At 45.7% G+C, this 15,041-nt stretch overlaps 1 protein-coding gene across 5 annotated transcripts in view; it reads left to right on the top strand.

Moving 5' to 3' along the window:
• The window catches only part of GLT1D1 (glycosyltransferase 1 domain containing 1), an 88,982-nt gene that overhangs the window by 52,495 nt on the left and 21,446 nt on the right, over positions 1-15,041 (top strand). For all 5 annotated transcript variants that reach the window (XM_044776056.2, XM_070515845.1, XM_070515844.1 and 2 more), the window contains 2 exons: positions 11,352-11,395; positions 12,820-12,940. In XM_044776056.2, coding sequence (XP_044631991.1) covers positions 11,352-11,395; positions 12,820-12,940 — 165 coding nt within the window. The remainder of the gene's footprint in view (positions 1-11,351; positions 11,396-12,819; positions 12,941-15,041) is intronic.

Below are 15,041 nucleotides of genomic sequence, written 5' to 3'. Positions count from 1 at the left end.
GGCAAACTGTGGAATGATAGTGCGGGGAGCAGGATTCAGCTGCAGCAGCTGCATTCAGAGATGCAGGCCCCCTTGTCGACTTTCTGAGAGAACCACCAATCCAGAGAGTCTGTGTGTGTATGTGTGAGAAACGTGGTTTGTGTAAAATTTTTTTTGAGAAAGATTAGCCCTGAGCTAACATCTGCTGCCAATCCTCTTCTTTTTGCTGAGGAAGACTGGCCCTGAGCTAACATCCGTGCCCATCTTCCTCTACTTTATATGTGGGATGCCTATCACAGCATGGCGTGCCAAGCGGTGCCATGTTCACACCCGGGATCCGAACGGCGAACCCCGGGCCGCCGAAGCGGAACGTGCGAACTTTACCACTGCGCCACCCAGCCGGCCCCCAAATGCGTTTATTTTTGGGTGCTGGGAACTAATTAAATAAACACACCCATGTGTGTACATGCACACACGCACACATCCACACACACCCTCTTGATGTTGGCCTTGTAGGACCTACAAAATGCGTCTCTGTGTTTTCTTTTGTTAATTTCTGGAAGGAGGTAGTCCTAAATGGTTTAGAGCAAGGCCTGTCGTGACTTTGCCCCATGAGGGATTGACCAGGACTTGACACTGCAGGATTAGGGAGCAGAGGGCGATTTGGAGCTGGGGAGGGCAAGGCCGTTTACAGTGACCACAGAAAGGCACGTCCGGGGAAGCTTTCGTGCTTCCATAATTTCCAGTGGCCTCTCCTCCCCATTTCCATCTTGTCTAATTAACCTACAAGACGCCTGAGGACAGGATGCTCGCTAGGCAAGCACAGGTCCAGGACTGGTCCCCTAGAACCCTCCAGCCCACTAGATTGCCATCCCTGAGACCCCTGGGACGATCCTGGAACTGCATCTGCAGCTAAGGAGGTCATTTGCTTGGGGGGAGCAAAGAGCACAAAGTCACGATTGAATATGAATGAGAGAAAAGAGCAGCGAGGAGAGAGCTCAGTGCAGGGCTGTGAAGGACCATGATCTGAGAGCCACTAGTCATCAGTTCATTGCCATGAATTAATAATAATTCTAAGGCACTTCTTCCACAGGGCACTCCACCATCCATAATTAAAACCCCTCTAGGAAATGGGGAAATGCGTTCTTTGCTTGCAAATTTGCCACTTAGCAAAACCAGTTGTATGCACCTGGCACTGCGCCACGTCCACACGTCGGCTGCAGCCCTCCTAGGGTTTGCTCGCGTTCTCCTCCACTGACGGGAGAGATGGTGTCTTCCATCTGAATCTGCCTGCAGAGGTGCAGCCGTCTTCTCAGCCCGCACGGAACCGAGCGCAGAGCGAAGGCTTTGGATCTGCCTGGTTAGGTCTCTCTCGGTCCCTTCTGGCTGCTGTCACAAAATACCGCAGACCGGGTGGCTTATGCACAACAGAAATCTATTTCCCACAGTTCTGAGGCTGGAAGTCCGAGATCAGGGGGCCGGCATGGCTGGGTTCTTGTGAGGACCACTTCCTGGCTCGTGGTGGATGCTTTCTCCCTTTGTGCACATGTGGCGGGGACAAGGGAGCTCTGTGGGGTCTCTTGATAAGAACACTAATACCATTGATGAGGGTTCCACCGTCGTAGCCTAAGCACCCCCAGAGGCTCCACCTCCTAATTCCATCGCAGTGGTGGTTAGGATTTCAACATTTGAATGTTGGGGGGACACAAACTTTCAGTAACGTGCCAGCCTCCTAAAAACTCTTTATCAAATATAAGGGGAAACAAAGCCACCTCCACAGAAACCTTGACGTCATCTGAGCAGACGGTCATTTGAGTTTCTAAATGTCCAAGGCAGCACTGAATCCAATTAGTCACAAACTCCTTCGAACAGCGTGTTGGCTTCCTGCTTCCCTCTGCCCCTCAGAAACGGACACGTCCAGACGCGTTCGTGACCCTCACAGAGGCTGGTGCCTTTAGGTTTTATTTGCTTTTTTAACCACAGCCAATGGAGTGCTGGTAAATGTTGAACAACCGTTTCTTGTTGGGGAGGCAGGAGCCCTATTTCCTGAAGCCCTCTTTGCTTATTTTCATGATGTGAAAGCGTCTACCATGGCTGAGCCCAAGTCATCAGGCGATGTCCCTGAGCACAGGGCTGAGGAGGGGTGTGGGTGTGCACAGTGGCCCTTGTGAGCAGCTGGAGCCAACTCCAGCACATTTACGTAGTGACCCACCATACACACCACACACATGTACTCACACCAGAAATGAGCTTCATTAAGCAATACTTTTTTTTTTTTGGTGAGGAAGACTGGCCTGAGCTAATACCTGTTGCCAGTCTTCCTCTTTTTGCTTGGGGAACTTTGTCCCTGAGCTAACATCTGTGCCAGTCTCCCTCTATTTTGTATGTGGGATGCTGCCACCGCATGGCTTGATGAACGGTGTATAGGTCCATTCCCGGGATCCAAACCCACGAACCCCGGGCGCTGAAGCAGAATGCACAAACTCAACCACTACGCCACCCAGCTGGCCCCAGCAATACTTTTAATTCATGCCATTCATGCACTCTGATATGTTTTTAAAGACTGTTTTATGCCATGCTTGCTATGTTATGCTATTCTGGTCTATCTTATATCATTAGAAGAATGTTTATTTTTTTACCCCCAAATTGATTTCATGATCCACTTCATAATCTGAAGTGTGGAAAACTCTGACTTGGGCCACACTGGATGATGTGTGTGTGTATGGTGTGGTGTGTGTGTGTGATGTGTGTGTGTGTGTGTGTGTGTGTGTGTGACCCCTCTAAACATATTCCCTCTTTGAACCAGAGAATTGGCTGTTTCCTTGGTGAGTTCTCACCCCAAATCTCGGCCTGGCTCAGGCGTGACCTTGTCAGATCTGTTTCTGCTGACTCCTGGATTTAAACCAGCTCCCCACCATCATTGGAAGATTGCCACACATCTGCCAATTTTCAGTCAAGGATTCAGTTTAACATCACTTCTGAATACAGAACTAGGAGGAGTCTAAAAAGATTTTACACTTGAATTTGAACATTTACTACAATGTTATGGGTTAATATGCTGGTAATTTGGAAATGGATTTTAGAAGTGGGTTCAAGATCAAATCCTGTCACATTAAAATTCATATTTTAATGAATATCTCATATAACAGATTGAACACCCCAAATATTACCATTTTTTTTTTAAGATTTTATTTTTTCCTTTTTCTCCCCAAATCCTGGTACATAGTTGTATATTCTTCATTGTGGGTCCTTCTAGTTGTGGCATGTGGGACGCTGCTTCAGCGTGCTCTGATGAGCAGTGCCATGTCCACGCCCAGGAATCGAACCAACGAAACACTGGGCCGCCTGCAGCGGAGCGCGTGAGCTTAACCACTCAGCCACGGGGCCAGCCCCACCATTATTTTTGACATCCAATGTGAGTCCTCTCTTCTCTCATCCACTTCTTTCTCGTCCACTGCAAAGCCCAAGGATGGAATAAACTCGGTGTAAATCGTGCCCTTCTGGAGGCTGCGGCTTTTCCAGGTCGTGTGCGCTGCCTCTCAGTACAGCCTTGCCTTGACGCCATTAGTTAGTATGTCTTGAAAAAGCACACAGTCTGTTGCTAGGGGATAATTACAGAGCATTCAGCAGTGATTCCCTCTGTCATTTCTCTCCACGGAGCCCGGTCTTGCAGGAGACCCCAAGGAAGAAACCACAGCTCAGGCAGTGCCCTTGGCTACACGCATCAGACCAACTTGAGCCGAAGGACATTTATTAGAAGACCACAAGAGAGTTGTTGGGGAGACTGAAGACCAGGTTTGGATTTCATCAAGAACCAAGAAATTCCAGAGGCCGGGAAGTCTTAGCCAGAAACCTTTCCTTCAAGGCACCACTCCTGGGGGAAATGAACTCCACCCATTTCTTAGTCTCTGGATCATTCCCCTCAAGGTCCACGGTGCAGCTTGGGTCATATGCTGTCCTTTTGTAAGGAGAAGTCCAGGCATCCCATTCTGCTTTGACCAGACAGTACCAGTGGGGGGGAGGTGAGGAAGAACCCCAGAGGAAGCAGGGCTCTGGCAGGAGGGGGCAAACGGATGCCGAATAGTCAAAGAAGAAATAGGTGTTCATGGCACGCGTGGAATACCTGGTTGGTTTTCATTAATGATCAAACAAGCACTGAATGCTTTGGTAGGGCAATCAATAGGAAGAATATGGCCATTGTCTTTGGCCCCTGGCATCTAATGGGTGCTTTTCCTCCAGGGAAATGGGAAGAACGCTGTCTTCGCAGTGGAAGTTGTGCTCAGCTGGGGAAACTGCATCAGGCAACCCTCTAATGCTTCATCCTTTATGGACATGGTGCCATATGGCAGACGTTGTGAGAGGCGTGTCAGTAGGAGGCTGGGGTATCTTTATTTGTTGCTTGTTCATTTATATGAACAATATGTATATTGTTATATATACGCAGTCACGCATCCAGAACAATGGGGATGCGTTCTGAGAAATGCATCGTTCGGCAATTTCGTCATTGTGTCAACATCATAGAGTGCCCTGAAGGCGAACAAAATTCGCCACCCCAAAATGTGTCTCTTTAACATGAGGATTATTTTAGGCTGCTTATTTTTAAGAAACGAAAGACCCAGAAAGTTTTTCTTATTAGCCTCCTCTTAACTGCCTAAAAGAATTCAGGTGAAAAAACCTGTCTCAGGAAGCGAGTGTCACCTTAGCGTCACATGAACTGGGTGGCGGACAGGGAGGGACCTAGAAAAGCCTGTTTGTTGGCTCCGTTCTGTGTTCTTCTGTTTCTGTGTGGCCAGACAAACACTTGTTTTCCAAGTGTTTGCCCCTTTTCTCCCACCTGCGAGTTGTCTTCCTTCCCCCTGAAGTGCCTGACTCTCCCCACCCCCAACACCTTCTTTTGTCTTTAGCTGAGGATGGTATTTATGGTGAGGGCTTCAGCCATTTTGGGGAGTTACTCGGTTTTCCTGGGTTTCTCCCATGTTTAGATGTTATTAAATTTTTGCTTGTTTTCCTTCTGTTAATTTGCCTCGTGTCAATTTAATTCTCAGACCAGTCAGAAGAACTTAGAGGAAATAGAGAAATAGAGGAAAATTTCTTCCTACGCTGCAATACTTACAGAAACCTAGATGGTTTAGCCCATTACACACCTAGGCTATATGGTACAAATGTTATGGGACCACTGTCATATATGTGGCCCGTTGTTGATGGAAACGTCGTTATGTGGCATGTGACTGTATGTATATGTACGTAGGCTTACTTATGTATGTATGTGTATATATACATATGTGATGTTATTTACTTCCTTATTCATTCCTTCAGGAAGTGCTTACTGAGTGTCACTGTGTTATAGGCATGTGGATGGACAGCCCCATAAACAGAACAGACGTGGCCCCTGCCTGTGTGGAACATGCGGTCCAGTTAGGAAGACAGACACACACAAATGATTACGAGCCCGAGGCATGTCTGTCAGCAAAGGGAAGTTCGTGGCTGGGGTGCACAGAGCATTCACATGTGCTCCCACCCTTCCCTGTGGCCCAGCCCAGAAGGAGGTACCACACTTTTCTTTTGAATATCATCACTCTGCTTTTTAATCGGTGTTTGTCTACCAAACATTTTTTTTTAAGATTTTTTTTTTATTTTTCCTTTTTCTCCCAAAGCCCCCCAGTACATAGTTATATATTTTTAGTTGTGGGCTCTTCTAGTTGTGGCATGTGGGATGCTGCCTCAGTGTGGCCTGATGAATGGTGCCATGTCTGAGCCCAGGATCTGAACCAGCGAAACCCTGGGCCACCGAAGCGGAACACGTGAACTTAACCACTTGACCACAGGGCCGGCCCCTTCCAAACATTTTTAAAACTGTAGAGTGAACGTTCTTAGAATGCTTAAAAAAAAATCATTGATGCTGGGTATGTTTTATCTTTTAGATGTCATACATATGTTTATTTTTGTGGTAATTCTTAGCAAGAGCATTTTAAGAAGCGGAGTCTCAGTCCCGCATGAAATTGACATAACCATTCCTTGCTGCTACCTGCTGACGAGTTCGTCAACACCTTTGGACCAGATGGCGTCATCCGTATGGTGCAAAGGCTGGTCCTGCATGACTGCGCAGTAGAGCCATTTCATGCAGGGACTCTGGAGTCAGTGAGCTAGGTGCACTTTGCTTCTCTGTGCCTCAGTTTCCCCATTTGTAAATTGGACATGACTAAGAAAATGCCACCTGCCTCAGAGTTTGCTGCGAGGACTAAGTGAGCCAGCAGTCCCGAGTGCACTGGCAATACCTCATGAGTGTTAAATAAGATCGTTTCCTGCTGATGTTTGCTTTCTGCGTTGACATGCTGGATTCTGTTTTAGCTGCAGGATGGTTTGATCTGGCTTTGGTTTTCTATTAAAACTTCTTTGATCTCTCAGTTCAACCATTTCAGCAAAGCGTGTGGCTTCTGCTCGCAGGGGGTCTGGAATGGGTGCCTTTGCTGGTACTCTTTGATAAGGAGTGGGCTATGAACATTTGGTTTGAGCATGACAGCTTAATGACTTTCCACAGTAACTTCTCATATCGAAGATTATGTTCCTTAAGCCTGGGAGTTGAAACAGTATATTTTACTTGAAAATAAATAAGCTGAGAAGGAGGAAATGAGGTGTTTTTTTTTTTTTTTTGCTGCTTGCAATGCTTTTTGCTTTTTAAAATTTCATAACATGTGCTTTCATTAAATAGAAATATCTACCGTTCTGTTTTTCTTTATCTTGTGTTTTGTTCCACTTGGCTTCACTAAGAGATTTGAAAAGGCACTGATGTGGAAGGTAAACCCGGGAAAGTTTAATGCAGTTGGTACTTTTGACTTGAAAGTTGCTGTGAAGCCTCCAATGAAATGTTAAGGTATGAAGTATTTCAGTGGTCTTGTAAAATTTCATTTTTCTTCCTTGACAAATTATTTTCCCCTAAATAGTTAATCATGAGAGCAGAAGTGTGCTAATAAAATTTAAAACAAGAGGAATTTCTAAGTAAAAATGATCATAAGTCAAAGGTAATTTGAACATTAGTATGTAGAGCCAAAAGAAGGCTTCCATGAGACCAGCTATGTTTTCATGTAAGACGTTAGGGTTCTCATGTAACTTAGTTGTTTAGGATAGTTTAAAAAAAAGAATCAGAAATGGGAAACGCAAGAGTGGGGTGGGTTGGAAATCAGTCATTTAGCCAATATTATGGAGCATAGAACTGCACGCAGGGCCCTGTCACGGCCTTGGGAGGGACCTGGAGACGTGTCAGGAGACGAGGTGGACACGTGTCAAAAAAGGCGGGCCCATGTTTGTTAGGAGGTGGTGGAGTTTGGGGAGGAGATGCTCCTTCTGGTTTGGGTGGCGGGAAGGTTTCTCAGGAAGGTGGCATTTGCCTGTGCCTTGGGGGATGAGCAGCTTTAGGGCAGAAGGTGACATTCCTGGTGGAGAGAATGGCATACAATTAGGAGCCAGGTGGGAAATGGGTAGACTGGAGATAATGAGTAAGTAAACAGGTGAGCAGGTGGGTATTCCCTAATCCACATTGGCTTTTCATGAACTATTTAATAAAACTCTCCAATAGAAACCAGGGAGGCAGGAGAGCATGGTTTTAAGAATTCAGTTTCGCATCAGACTGCCCAAATTCGGATCCTGGCCCAGCACTTTTCTAGCTGTGTGATCCTGGCTAAGTTACCCCAGGTCTCTGAGCTTCCGTGTCCTCTTGTCTTCTGTGGGAATCATGACGGCAGGATTGTTGGCATAGCTAGGACTTAGCGTAGGTCAGGCCCAGAGTTAGTGGCGAGGGAATATTGACTGCTAACAACAGCAGTAAATGATGAATCGTGCATAGCTGTGAGTTTATTCGTTAAAGAATTGTGTTTGCCACCCCCACGTGTCCCTCTCTAACCCTGGCCCTGCCTCTAGGTCCCTGAGCTCCACGAAGGAGAAGGGAGCTGGGTAAGGAGGTCTCTAACCGTGGCTCCTAGAGCCCATTGCCGCCAGTCAGCCCGTCGTGAAGCACCAGGCTGCAAGAGTGCATCCCCAGCTGGAGGGCAAAGGAACCTCATCACTATAGGCCTGCGCGGGGCGCTCCCTGAAAAGAGACGTTGTCAGAAGGCCACTGAACTTCTCATCCACAGACTTCCCTCCCAGCATGTGGTGTGAGAAATTGCTCAGGACTTCCAAACAGATTTGCGCTTCCACAGCGCAGCCCTTGGTGCTTTGCAGGAGGCAAGTGAGGGCCTTCTGGTTGTCCTTCGTGAAGACGTCCGCCTGTGTGCTGTCTGTGCCAAAGGCGTACAGATGATGCCACTGACATCCCGTCAGCACGCCGCATACACAGAGAGTGTGCTTCAGACTCCACCAGGATGGGAAACATTTCATCCTCAAAAAAAATTATCTTCTTTTTGTTACTAGTAGTTCCAAACATTAGATTGTTTTTCCCCTATGGGGTCAAAAGGAACCTAAGTATCTGATTGAGAGTGGAAAAATAGGAGACAGAAATCAAATATTGGCAGTGTTTCCACCTTCATTTGTATGTGAATTTTTAATATAAAAGCAGGGACGTAAGGCACCAATGCAGATCACAATGTTTCAGCAAGCAAGGTTCAGCCCCTGAATTTCGTAACAATTATAAAGAAACCTGTTAAAACTTTCTGCGTAATGCCAGCATTTGGATTTTCTTAAAACAACTAAATTTCTTATTGACAACATCTAAATGGTGTTTGCTGAATCTTTATCGTACAGTGGATTCCAGCCATTTAATATACTTTCCCGAGTTGTCTTGCGTGCAAGTGCGTATGTTTAATGTTGTCTGTCTTCTGTGCTGTTCCTATAAGTTTGCTGTTAAAATGCATTAAACTATAAAAAAAACTCTAGGGATAATTTCAATTTTCCTTATGCATCCACATTTGCTGCGTTGACCTTCAAAGTCATGTGGTGACCTCAAGGATGTAAATGAGCTCCCCACTCCCCGGCCTTTGGGAGAAATCTCAGTCATGCCAGTGATCTGGAGGATGTGAGGTTTTTCACACACACACACACACACATACACACACTCATATGAAGCATTTCTTTCCCCAAAGAAACCGAAATAAAGTTTCTGGAAAATGCAACATTATTTCGGTTAGCCTGGTAAACTATGGGGATATTGTCATATTCCTTACACCGACCTGGTGTGCAGTTCCTATCTCTACTGGTGAAGTGTAAATGAGGATAGAGATGGAATCTGCTTTCTCCTCCGGCTCATCAGGAGAAACGACAGGACGAGCCGGCAGACGCTGTATTAGTGAAACGCGTTTACACCTTCACCCGCCTGTGTCTTTGAAGAAATGTTTAGAATTTTGTGTTACACTTGCATAAATTCAAGAATGTTTTATCCGTTCTTTTAAAATTGTGTTTGTTGTTAATAACCCAGTGGAGGGCAGTGGGGGCAAAACCATTGTCTGTTGGTTGTTTTGAGGGGGAGTTTGCAGTTGGATGAACCAGAAGTGATAAATATATGCGGCAGCTTCGTCCTAAGCAGGCTTGTGGGAGCCCTGTGAGAGGCAGGGAGCTCGCCTCGAGACCCTGTGGTACCTGGTAAGTGAACGCAGCTGAGGAGAGGTCACTGCACTGAGAGCATTGCGGTGAGCTCTCGGACGGTCAGGAGTGAGGGGGGTTCCTCACTGAGTACGGTGATCGCTTCTGGGCATCCAAGCTCCTTTCTCTTTAACTCTCAACTCCGGATTGTTGAGAAGCTGAGCAGTGTCATTGGGAAGGTGAACATTTGAGATTTAGCTTATAGATATGTTTGTTGGTGGTGCCATCTGCAGGTCCCATTGTGCTTTCTAGAAGGGCTTTGATAATTAGCAGTCTTTTTCTGTTACTCGTATAGCGGTTGCTGTGTCTCGGGCGCAGTTCTAAGGGCTGATTATGTTTGGTCCTCTCACCGATCCCAAGCTGCCATTGTTATTCTCGTTTCAAAGATGAGGAAGCCCAGGTCCAGGGAGCTCCACTGACATATGCAGGTCACGTGGCTGGTGAGGGACATGGGGGATTTGACCCTGGTGGTCTGTCCAGAGCCCGCTCAGTCTCTACCATCTTGGTACATCCTCCTGCCTCTGCACATCTACATATGATGTAGACGTTGTCCACATCTGTTAAGCAGACATCTACATGTTTGCTTAAAAACATGTGGAGTCACAACTAGAAGGACCCACAACTAAAATATACAACTATGTACTTGGGGAATTTGGGGAGAAAAGCAGGAAAAAAACCCCAAAACATGTGGAGTGAAAAATGTGGGTATAGCAGATCAGCTTGAAAACATTGCCTTTAATTTTTGCATTAATTCAACAAACATATCAATCTCCAGGGATGCAAGAGGGCAAAACACAGTCCCTGTTCCAAAGGACACATTCCCTCCAGATGTGAAACAGGAGTAAAATCCAGACTCAAGAATACTAGGTTGTGACTCATTGAAAAGTTATACTTGGCTTTTTTTAAATTAAGATGTAATTCATATGCCATAAAAGTCACCATTTTAAAGTATATAATCTGGAGTGTTTTAGTATATTCACAATGTTTTGCAACCATCACCCCTGTTTAATTCTGGAACATTTTGTCACCCCAGAAGAAACCCCATACCCATTAGCAGTCACTCCCCATTCTCTCCACCCCCTAGACCCTGGCAACCACTAATCTACTTTCTCAATGGATTTGCCTATTCTGGACATTTCATGTAAACGGAATCCATAATATGTGGTCCTTTCTGTCTGGCTTCTTTCACTTAGCATAATGTTTTCAAGCTTCATCCATGTTGTAGCAGGTGTCAGTGCTGCCTTCCTTTTTGTGGCTGAGTAATATTCCATCATATGGAGGGACCACATTTTGTTTATTCATGCATCAGCTCATAGACGTGCCCTTGGCTTTAGAACTGTGTTTCTGGGAAGGCTCCTGGATAAAAATAAAATTTTAATTCTGTCAGTTCCTTTGTCTTAGATCTACTAAGGGTTCCAACTCATTCTGCCTCAGAGATTTTATGACTAAATCCACCGCTGTAAGGAATTAAGCAGACCTTTCGCTGATGTGTTGGTGTCAGATTATCCTGTGGCTATAAATGACTTGTTTCAGGACTTGAGTTGGGTAAGGGCTCTGAGATTTGACTAGGCTCTTACCTTGCAGGCCAAACAGCAGACAGGAGCATATGTATATTTCTTTGACCCTTCTCTCAAGTCTTTCTATGTTCCTTATTGTTATTGTGTAGTAGCTGGACTCGTTTCTTATTTGATTTGGTTTCTTCCTTCTGAGCTGTTCGGAGCTCTGCTGCCAGGATAAGCCATTCTCTTGAGACTTAGGCTCATTTCAGGCGTCTCCTAAAATCTATTTTTGTCTCTTTTCAGGTTGATCCAGTGTTTACAAGGGAAGTAAAAGCTAAAGTAAGGAGGTAAGTGTACCTAGCGAACAGGTGTTTTGCAGGAGAGGAAACCTAGTGCGCCGCCAGTAACTCAGTCCCCTGTTTGTCCAGGACTCCGCGTGTCCCAGGCGCTGCCCGAGCACTTCACAGACTCAGTTCATCTCCCCGGGAGCTCATGAGAGCCTCGCACTGTCCCTTTCCCCACTCACAGGCTAGGAAATGGATGTACCGGGAGCGTGAGCAATTCCCTAGTGAGCGGCAGAGTGGACACGCTGGTGAAAAGATGTCCAGCTCGCTAGTTCAGGGAAACGCCAGTGAAAACCACCTTGAGATCATAATTTTTGCTGATTGGCAAAAACTGAAAAGACTTAAAAGACCAAGGGTTTGGAAGGGTAGAGGAAAACCACACCCCTCTCATACTCTGCTGGTGAGGGCGGGAGTTGCCACCGCCTTTTGGAGAGCAATTTGTCGGAGTATTTGTTATAAATTGCATTCATCTGCCAGTAACAGAGACCCAACAACACTGGCTTAAACACTCTGGGGCTTAATTGTTCCCATAGACAAATCTGGCGTCGTTAGTCCAGGACCAGGTGAGACTCAGGGACTTGGGCTCCTATCTCTCTGTCCAGCTGTCCCTCACCTGTGGCCTCCATCCTTAAGGTGACAAGGTGGCTGTAGGGCTCCATCCATCACATTCTGCATTTTAAGTGAGGAGAGGGGAAAGGGCGAGGGTGAGGCTCAGAAGGATCATCTCCCATTTGGGTCAGCCCCCTTTTAGGTGATTTCCTCACCATCCCTGCCTTCGCCTCACTGGCCACCCTGCCTGCAAAGGGGGCTGGGAAGTACTGATTTGTTCCCCGTGTATAATAAGGTGTCTTTTTATTGCTCATGGATGCAGAATGCACATATGTAAAAGTTTAACCAATTAGGTGAGAGGATATGTGTCAAAATCATGAGAAGGGTGGGGGACGGAGAAGAATATCAGTATTGTTAGATGAAAAAATTAAACAAGACAAAACCTATGTCACAAAATCTTATCAACTCTGGGTGGTGGGAACATTGGTTGCATTATATTTTAGTAGTTCTGTTTCTTTCTGTTTATTATATGTCTATTATTGTCTCTGCTACTGTCTTTAAAAGTTATTCGGGAAAAGGTTGGTTTCTAAATCATGCAGAGAAAATTGCAAAGACTGTCTCCCAGGGTCTGGGCTGCATGTTCGCCTGCATCACGTGCATTCAAAGTGAAAGCAGAGGTGTTAACAGGCTTCCTCCCTCCCTTGTCAGGACGGGAGGTAGATTCTCACCCAATATAGTTGTCTGTACTGAACCCTTCATCAGTAATGCTTCCTACTCGAGCTAGGGTGTTTCTCCCAAATTGTCATCTCCTTCCCTCAGCCCCCTCCCCGTCCAGTTGGCAGCCGTGGAAACCCTCTCCCTGCCCCGTGTTGTTTCAGGACCGCTGGGGTGCGCCTGATCGGAGAGATGCCTCAGGGGGATCTCCACGCAGTGATGAAGAGTTGCTTCGTGGTGGTGAACAGCTCCGTCTCTGAAGGCATGTCAGCTGCCATTCTGGAGGTAGTTACCTAACGTGAGTCCTGAAAGTGGGAACAGGAAAGCGTCCATCACTCCTTTTCTTGTTTATGGAGGAGGCGTCTTTGTCAATAAAGTTCTGCACTTCTCAAGCCCGAAAGAGCCCGACAGCGTTTCCTTGGGAATTCAAAAGTAGTTTTTAAGTTCTGTCTGGGACTTAAAAATATCGTTTCATTTCTCATTGCCGTTTCTCCTTGCCAGCCACAAAGTAAGGTAAATCTAGGTTAACATTGCTTCTCTGACCCACTAGATAGCTTCAATGGGGAGGCAGTTGAGGTTATGAAAGGTTGAGACAGGATCTAGGATGGAGGCATGTTTTGCAAGAAGGCTTTTTCTTGACTTCTCCCTCTTTTCAGGATGTCTTGTAATCCTGGAATTTAGGGGATGAGAAAGGGTTGGAGTTCAGCATGTGGCCGGGGATGTGGGGGGCATATTACAGACACAGTGGGGGTGGGGGCCTGGGGGTGGGGATGAGGGTAGATCTAAGCTTTTCATCTAGCGTTCAGCTCCATAAAATCATTTAATCTACTGGGGCTAAACGTGCACATCCCAGCACAACTCTGCAGTCCATTGTCGAGGCATCTGTGTTTTACGGGAGAGACTGGAGTAAAAAGCCTCTGCTCTTGAACTCTGGGCCAGCTCTGGCTTGACCGTGTCAGCTCTTCTGTAGAATGACTTATTCTAACCTCAAAGCCCCCTTGCAATCTCTTCTCTTCACTTGAGCGTTTTACGGGATGGGGTATTTTACCAGAACGTCTTAACTGCCTCTTGGTAGTTGACGTAATCACCAGTGTGTGTCTAACATAAAAGGATTTTCCTCTTATTTTGTTGGTAGGTCACTGCCTCCCCGATTCCTTCTGAAGAATGGTCTTAGCAAAGGGTGGATTCTGTTAGCTCCTGTCACAACTGACAATCAATATTGCATTTTCTTCATATGGTTAAATTGCAAGCTATAGCATCCATGATATCTCTTATAGTTCTCAACACACGTGTCACACACAACAGACATGCATAATTACTGATTGACGAGCACGGGATAAAACCTGCTGTAGAAAAGGGAACGCGTGGCCATTGTCCTCCAGGGCTTTGAATCAGGTTTCACATTCTCTTTCTCGCTACGTGGGTTTCTGATTTCAATGTCTACTTAGAGTGATGCTGTTATTTTATGATAAGTATTTGTAATCTCCATTTATTCCTTTGGACGCTAGTTGAATTTACTGGCAAAGGTACAATTTGTGAGCCTTAGTGTTTCAGAGAACATGGTAAATAACTAAAGCAGGACAAAAATAATTCTCCCTCAAGAAATGACTGATGTTGTATGCCTAATATTTTTTTAAATGTTGCATCATCTAAAAAAGCAAAAAGCAAAGACGAGACCAAGTGTTGGGGTGGGACTAGAAGCTGTACACCCACGTCTCTGACTCCAGGGCTGGGATGCTCTCAGAGCACATCATGTCCATCTGTGACATGTTCGTCTTCAGCCAGACGTCAACACCTCAGTCTAAGCTTAATGATTAGCATTAATCTCCATGGTGGTTTAAAGTCAGCTTCCAACTACAGTCATTGGAGCAAGGCATTTTACTCTTCATATTAGCTTTAAAAATAGACATTCTTACAGTACCAATCCTTGAGCTGTTGCTGAATTGCTCCTTTGTATGTAAATATACATTTTCCCCCTCAACGTCTTAAGAAAAGGTAGAGTAGAATTCGGGAATGATTTGATAAGTAGCACACACAGCATTTCATCGCAGATGAATTGCTGTCAAATCTCATTTACTTCAAAGGAAAGGCAGCTGTTAGCAATTCTGACTGCCTTAAAATGTTGATGTTGTGTTCCTTCTGAAAACTCCAAAATAACCTTTGGGCTGAGGGTTTTGAATGGAACTGATTTTAGAGGAGTGGTGAGTGGGCAGCTCATTAGAATCGATTCACATCGCCAGGGTGGTTAATCGTGGAATGAATGCTGTCACTTTGGGGGAAGGGATCTTTCGACCTTTCCAAATTAGCTTTATTTTCTCATGGAAGCATATACAAATCCCGTTTGCTAAAACATATTTCTTACTGATAAACTCCAAAAACCAAACTT

Source organism: Equus asinus, chromosome 8, assembly GCF_041296235.1.
Source record: "Equus asinus isolate D_3611 breed Donkey chromosome 8, EquAss-T2T_v2, whole genome shotgun sequence".
NCBI classification, from domain to species: domain Eukaryota; kingdom Metazoa; phylum Chordata; class Mammalia; order Perissodactyla; family Equidae; genus Equus; species Equus asinus.
The sequence above is the reverse complement of the archived record's forward strand: the minus strand, read 5'-3'. Positions and strand labels throughout refer to the sequence as shown.